The sequence below is a fragment of the Brassica rapa genome, chromosome A03 (assembly GCF_000309985.2).
Source record: "Brassica rapa cultivar Chiifu-401-42 chromosome A03, CAAS_Brap_v3.01, whole genome shotgun sequence".
Taxonomy (NCBI): Eukaryota; Viridiplantae; Streptophyta; class Magnoliopsida; order Brassicales; family Brassicaceae; genus Brassica; species Brassica rapa.
Genome location: NC_024797.2, coordinates 33,233,514 through 33,241,486, shown reverse-complemented (window position 1 = coordinate 33,241,486; position 7,973 = coordinate 33,233,514). Strand labels below are relative to the sequence as shown.

The 7,973-nt window shown below is 42.3% G+C and overlaps 1 protein-coding gene across 1 annotated transcript in view; it reads right to left on the bottom strand.

The window, feature by feature from the left end:
- Positions 1 to 6,589: 6,589 nt before the first annotated feature.
- The window catches only part of LOC117132678, a 2,749-nt gene continuing 1,365 nt past the window's right edge, over positions 6,590 to 7,973 (bottom strand). Inside the window, exons 3-4 of the mRNA XM_033287491.1 lie at positions 7,749 to 7,965; positions 6,590 to 7,691 (exon numbers count right to left, since the gene is read on the bottom strand). Of these exons, the coding sequence (XP_033143382.1) occupies positions 7,414 to 7,691; positions 7,749 to 7,965 (495 nt within the window). The 3' untranslated portion in view covers positions 6,590 to 7,413. The remainder of the gene's footprint in view (positions 7,692 to 7,748; positions 7,966 to 7,973) is intronic.

Here is a 7,973-nt window from a genome sequence, read left to right as displayed (position 1 = left end):
TCCCAAGACTAAAGTAGCCAATCACACTGCAATGGCATCTTCTTGATTCTCCTTTGATGCCATCTGATCAGAACCTTATCCACAAGACTAGGACCACTTTTATAACTCTCAAACCTTGCCCAGACATTGCACAAGCTTTCCCGGGACGTCAGCCTCACCCTATTTTTGCACCAACTCCAAAACTTCTGAAATGGCGGAGTTATGCAAATCTGGGTCGCCCTGGTCCGTACGGATCCGTACTGTCCGTACACGTCCGTACTGCCTCACCCTATCTTTGCACACTCGCCCATTTGCTCCCAAATACACTTCTAAGTCTATCCTAGACTTGTCCCTAACTTTGCACATCCATCAGGACACTTCTGGACACCTTGCCCTATCTTTTGCACAAGCCACAACTCAACTCAACACCTTTAGTTTCTCCATTTCTTCTCTTCAAGTTAACACTCATGAGCTGCTTGATTGGCAAGAGAGAGCTCCCCCTTTCCTCCAAACAACCCCATAGATCCCTGCTCCCTTTGGATTTGCGCACACACCTCCTCAAGGTCCGGAAGCTTGTCTGACCTCACATGTGCTGGATGAGTTGAGTGTAGGCCGGGTTCAGTGTGAGAAGCAACCCAAAGACCTTGTCTTGCTCGCGCCTCTCATTCAACTGGTCTGGATCAGTTGTGCTCGGCCTCAGCATCTCCAGCTCTGACCATAAAAGGACCTGAACCTCCCCAAGTGCTTAGTGAACTCCATGTCCTCTTGTGCAAGACGGTTGATCGCTAGCTTCACTTCAAACACACGGCTGAGGTTGGAAGTGTTCCCATACACCTTCTTCAGCGTGTCCCACAGCTCTTTGGCTGATTCACAGTAGCTGTAGGCATCCAAGATAGCTGGGTCCAAGGATGCGTGTAGAACCATCATCACCAGCATGTCTTCTTGTTGCCATTTGTCCACAGCTGCTTCATTGGAGACCTCTTCTTGATCTCCTCCCTGAGTAATGAGTTTCGGAGCCTCCCCTGTTGTGATGTGCCCCCACAAACCCTTACTTCCCACTGCAGTCTTCACCATCCGAGACCACACTAGGTAGTTGCTACCTTTGAAAGTAACCGCTACCTTCATCCTCATGTTCATCCCATGTTCCATCTTTGCTTGACTTGAAAACTTGAATCTTGAATCTCGTACACACCAACCTTGAGTCTAGAATCACGCAAACACACAGAACGTAGCACAGCTTCAACTAGAACGTATCACAGCTTCAACACCTTCAAGACTACTCGCGTGTAGCTTCAAAGCCGTTAGCTTGTAACTCTCTAAAGATCAAACCCCAGATTCAAATGAACCTGGCTCTGATACCATATGAGATTAAGAGATCCTTAGAGTAATCAGAATAAAAGAGAGAGTTTAAGAAGTGATTAAGAGAAGTTTGTGAAAGATTAAGAGACTAGAGAGCCGTTTAGTGTCTAAGAGAGAATCATTGTCTTAAGAGATTTGAGAGACTCAGAACTGCTTAATCTTTATTAGTGTTGATGAGTTACAATATATAGGAGAGCTACTAGGGTTTACAAATCGCAAGGTTAAGGAGTAAGCATGTGAAGTCAAGGTAAAGGATTCAAATCAACCACTAGGAGGCATCACACGCTTATGGCATCTTGGACTAAAGGTGCTTTAGCTTTCCAGCCTGTCCCAGCCTGGCAATGCGCGTCCCTTATCTCTTAAACGGTCTGATCCTTCTCCACTTGAGTAACTCTTCCATAGTTACCGTTTCACTTGTGCAAGGTAAGTTTAGGTTGAGGCTTGGATGGTACGGACTGTACGGCTTGTACGGCCTTGTACGGACGTCCGTACCATGCTCTCCCTAAACTCCCTTAAGCTTCCTCATCTCCTTTCCTCTTCAACTCCTTAGCTCTTCATACATATACTCAGCTCAACTCAACACTATCCCACTTTCAAATCAGGTTAATACACTCCTAGGATGCTTCTCTGGTTGGAATGGGATAGATCCTTGCAAACAGAGAATCAAAGACTCAATCTGCTTCAAGGTTTGTGGAACGAATGGTGACACAAAGAGATGTGAGAGGTCTCCTTGATACTCCTAAGTGAATCCCTTGGATATGACACACCAAGACAATCACTCTTGTGGTTTTGTTAGATATGACACACTAACAAAGACTCAAGAACACTCAGATCTACAAGAAGACTTGTAGGCGTCAGAGAGAGAAAAAAGTCTGAAAATAAAAGATTGGATAACTCTATTAGGGTTTTCAGACACATATTTATAGAGAAAGCAAGGAACAGGCTCCTTGGTCTCTAAATGGGCCTTAAAAATAAACCTTATTATGAGATTTGAGAGCTCTAGCTGTGTATGTGTATGAGAAGCCATTAGAGGCAAAGAATAAGGTCTTGAACTAGTTGAATAAGAGGTCTGATGAAACTAGTATGAACTTGAATCAGAAACAATGAGACTTAGAGAGATTAAGAGATTAGAGATTAAGAAAGGGGTAGATTAAGGGAATCTGATCAAGAACACACTTTTATATTTATGAAGGAGATGGGGAAAACCCCCATACTCTCTTAAGAGAGCTTTCAATTTCGTCCATACACATGCCTTATATAGGCTTTACATGTTTGCAACATTAGAAACCTAAATCTAATGGATAGAAATGACTTGAGAGGAATGGATGGTGAGGATGAGTTGGTCTTGTTGTAATCTGAGTGATGTGTGCTGATTGGCTAAGCTGGCTCACTTTAATTCAAACCAAGGCTGAGGTTTGATTGGTTCTTCTTAGGCTCCTTTGTATCTGTCCACAGATCAGTCTAGGTGCATGGTCGTGGCTGCCTTCCTCTTTACAGCTCCAGCCAGCCTGTCCATACCCCAAAGTAACCAATCAGCTCCACACAGCATCTTCTTGATTCCCTTTGACTAGATTCAAACCTTGGTGCCTTATCCATATACTATGCACTCTTCACATCCTGAATAGTGAATAGTTAACCTGAATAGTGACTAGTGATTCACTATTCACTTTTACACCAACTTGCATAAACTTCTCCAATCTTACTGTGGTAACTCTCCAAAGTTACTGTGGTAACTTTGGAGTTACTGTCTGACCCAAATCTTCTCTAAATGGTGTCTAAGTCCCTCATGGACTTAACCCTATCTTTGCACACTCATCAGACCACTTCTGAAGCCTTAAGACTCTCCCAAAGCCTTAACATACAATCTCTGAAGATCTTGCCATGTCTTTGCACAAGCACCAACTCAACTCATCACTTTTGCTTCTCCACTTCTTCTCTTCAAGTTAACACTCCCCCTCAAGCTTGACTCTAGCTGATCCTAAGTCAAGCTTGGAACCTTGAAGAACTTCCTCATTAAAAACCTCACCAAGGAAAACCCTTTGGGACAAAACCTTGATGAGGGAAAAAGAGTAAAGTCTCCAAGGCCTAGGGATTGGCCAGTGAGTCTTTGTGCCTTACGAACAATGTAAGGGACACAAAGACTCTGGATCATGGCCTTTACAATCATCCCACGCCTTGTACTCTCCTTACTGCCTAATCTTGGTCTCTCCCCCTTTCACCTAACCTCTTGTTAGGTTGAAGTGCTCGGACACACCAGATCAGCCTCTTCTTGGAGATACAACTTCTCTTACTGAGTCTTGGCTGCTTCTTCTTCTTATAGAGTCGCCACCTTGTTGCTTGAGCTACATGAGGATGCTTCAGCCACTCTCCAATCACCTCAACACTTGAAGCCGCCTTGGATATTGCTTCTTCATCCTTCATCATACTTCTCAACAGGTTGCTTCCTCTTCTAGAATAACCACCAAGCTCTCTTGGATCATGTAAGCTTCAACACTCCCCCTCAAGCTTGAGACTCTCACAGGAACAAGCTTGAATGGATTACTTCATGATCCTCACACACACACCATTGCCGCTTCTCTTCTGATCTTGCCATCTTCATGGAATGCTTGTGGAAGCTTCAGCTATCTCTCCAATCACTTCACACTAGAAGCCGCCTTGATAGAGTTGCCTTCATCTTCTCACAGCCAAGAGTACTCTGTCTTAGTTTGAGTACTCTCTTGAATAGACTCGCCACAGCCTAAGCCCGGATGGCTCCTTCTTCAGATGCTTGCAATGGACTTCTTGGATCGCATGGAAGCTCACTAAACTCCCCTCCTCAAGCTTGGATTGAGTATAGGTCCAAGCTTGCAAGTGAGCTTCAGTGAGACTTCACACCAGTGGCGCATCACCACTTCTTTCTCAACTCTCCATTGCTCCACACAATGGGCAAAGTCTTCCTCTTTCAACTCGGATGGATGGTGAACCAAGAACACCTCTTGTGAACCTGAAACATCACTCAAACTCCAGCAAAGATAAGACACAAGTGCATTGGGTTAACCCTTGATGTATCATCAAGTTTGAACACCAATGTATTTAAGCAATGCAAGAGATTAAACTAGACATTTTCAAGTTCTAATCTTTGCAAGCAAACTCTCTAAGCACTAGCATGATCCTAACAGATTCAATACAAGCTACTTAGGCAATTTTAAAGCTTCTTTACTCAGCATTTAGACATGAATCTAATGCTTCAATGTAAGACAGCCATTTGACAGTATGCACTAACCTTAACCAGTTTTAATTCATGAATGCAACAATACAATTCATCACACATTCATTTATAACTTAGGTTAAGCATTACTATCATCACTTATCATCAGACAATGCATTACTTTCAATCTGTTTTCAGATCATGAGCTTCAAACAATACCATTTCACATTTAGCAAACTCATTACTTAACAGGAACAAGCATTTTACTCTTTAAACACTAAACAAGCCTTTAAAGCATCCTGGGACAGATTCAACTAATTATATTTAGCAATCACACATTATCCTCAGGTTTTTCAATCAATACACATCACAATAACCAGGCAACAACACAACACAAGCTCAATATCAAGAAAGTTTTAAAGAATCGCTTACACAAGGAACCAGGTTGGTTCCTTAAGCCTCCAAAGGCAATCTGGCCATGATATGGTTGGATGCAAGAGTCTAGGTCGTCACCCAACTCCTTCTCCTTCAGTCCATGGCCTCCTTCTTGTTTCTCACACCCAAAGACCCCTCCTTTCTTCATACTTCAAACCGGCTTCTCTTAGCTTCATCTTTCTTGTATCCAGATGTGATAAGCTCTTGGACAAGGAGCTTTGGCTTGAGGTTCATGACGCCTCTCCATCCTCCTCTGCTTCCAAAGAGACACTCTCCATCAGGTAAAGACAGGCACGGTTGAGAGATAAGGAGAACACTCCATGCTTCAAGCTTCTTTCTTCTTCAAGAATTGAACTCAGCTGGTAATGTCTTCAAGGGTTTGGTTTGAACTGAGATGAGAGCTGTGGATTTGCGGAAGCTCAGCTCAGGTTCTGATGAACTTGGCTCTGATACCATATGAGATTTGAGAGCTCTGGCTGTGTATGTGTATGAGAAGCCATTAGAGGCAAAGAATAAGGTCTTGAACTAGTTGAATAAGAGGTCTGATGAAACTAGTATGAACTTGAATCAGAAACAAAGAGACTTAGAGAGATTAAGAGATTAGAGATTAAGAAAGTGGTAGATTAAGGGAATCTGATCAAGAACACACTTTTATATTTATGAAGGAGATGGGGAAAACCCCCATACTCTCTTAAGAGAGCTTTCAATTTCGTCCATACACATGCGTTATATAGGCTTTACATGTTTGCAACATTAGAAACCTAAATCTAATGGATAGAAATGACTTGAGAGGAATGGATGGTGAGGATGAGTTGGTCTTGTTGTAATCTGAGTGATGTGTGCTGATTGGCTAAGCTGGCTCACTTTAATTCAAACCAAGGCTGAGGTTTGATTGGTTCTTCTTAGGCTCCTTTGTATCTGTCCACAGATCAGTCTAGGTGCATGGTCGTGGCTGCCTTCCTCTTTACAGCTCCAGCCAGCCTGTCCATACCCCAAAGTAACCAATCAGCTCCACACAGCATCTTCTTGATTCCCTTTGACTAGATTCAAACCTTGGTGCCTTATCCAAATACTATGCACTCTTCACATCCTGAATAGTGAATAGTTAACCTGAATAGTGACTAGTGATTCACTATTCACTTTTACACCAACTTGCATAAACTTCTCCAATCTTACTGTGGTAACTCTCCAAAGTTACTGTGGTAACTTTGGAGTTACTGTCTGACCCAAATCTTCTCTAAATGGTGTCTAAGTCTCTCCTGGACTTAACCCTATCTTTGCACACTCATCAGACCACTTCTGAAGCCTTAAGACTCTCCCAAAGCCTTATCATACAATCTCTGAAGATCTTGCCATGTCTTTGCACAAGCACCAACTCAACTCATCACTTTTGCTTCTCCACTTCTTCTCTTCAAGTTAACACTTATAAAACCCATATAAAACCTTATAAGGGCTTTCAAGTCTGGCAGCTTAATTCTCAAGTCTAGCAAAGATAAATAATTAAAATAAAGTCTTGAACTGAGATCATCAAATGAGTGATAGGAAAGCAACATATGGCCTCATTAAAAACCTATCTTTGGAAAACCCAGTGGGACAAAACCAAAGATAGGGAAAAAGAGCACACATATGTTACTTGCTCATTTGATGTCTATCTTGGAGCTGAGATGGCTTGAATTGTGGTAAGTGTGTCTTGGTTGATCAAGCTTCTTCCAAGACTCTCTTCTTGCTTCAGTGATGTCTTAAGTAATCCTCCAATGGCTTCTTTGAGTTGCTTGCTTCTGGCTCGAGTCATAGGACCTTCAGATATGGCTAGAGCTCCTCCATCAGCTGGATCTTCCATGCTCCCATTATCTTCTTTGTTTGACTGGTCCATGATCATATCATCCCCTCCCTCTTGAAAAGGATTTGTCCTCAAATCTAGCTCATCTGCAACAAAAGGAGCCAAGTCAGTAACATTAAAGCTATTACTTATATCATACTTACCTTGAAGATCAAGCTATTACTGTGGTAACTTTGGAGTTACTGTCTGACCCAAATCTTCTCTAAATGGTGTCTAAGTCTCTCCTGGACTTAACCCTATCTTTGCACACTCATCAGACCACTTCTGAAGCCTTAAGACTCTCCCAAAGCCTTAACATACAATCTCTGAAGATCTTGCCATGTCTTTGCACAAGCACCAACTCAACTCATCACTTTTGCTTCTCCACTTCTTCTCTTCAAGTTAACACTTATAAAACCCATATAAAACCTTATAAGGGCTTTCAAGTCTGGCAGCTTAATTCTCAAGTCTAGCAAAGATAAATAATTAAAATAAAGTCTTGAACTGAGATCATCAAATGAGTGATAGGAAAGCAACATATGGCCTCATTAAAAACCTATCTTTGGAAAACCCAGTGGGACAAAACCAAAGATAGGGAAAAAGAGCACACATATGTTACTTGCTCATTTGATGTCTATCTTGGAGCTGAGATGGCTTGAATTGTGGTAAGTGTGTCTTGGTTGATCAAGCTTCTTCCAAGACTCTCTTCTTGCTTCAGTGATGTCTTAAGTAATCCTCCAATGGCTTCTTTGAGTTGCTTGCTTCTGGCTCGAGTCATAGGACCTTCAGATATGGCTAGAGCTCCTCTATCAGCTGGATCTTCCATGCTCCCATTATCTTCTTTGTTTGACTGGTCCATGATCATATCATCCCCTCCCTCTTGAAAAGGATTTGTCCTCAAATCTAGCTCATCTGCAACAAAAGGAGCCAAGTCAGTAACATTAAAGCTATTACTTATATCATACTTACCTTGAAGATCAAGCTTGTAGGCATTGTCATTGATTTTCTGGATGACTTCAAAAGGGCCATCAATCCGCGGCATGAGCTTTGATTTTCTTTCATTTGGAAACCTCTCCTTGCGCAAGTGAACCCACACTTTATCACCTACATCAAAGATCATCTCACGCCTGCCTTTGTTTGCTCTTTTAGTGTACTGCTTGGTTTTCTCCACAATGTTTCTTCTTGCCTGCTCAT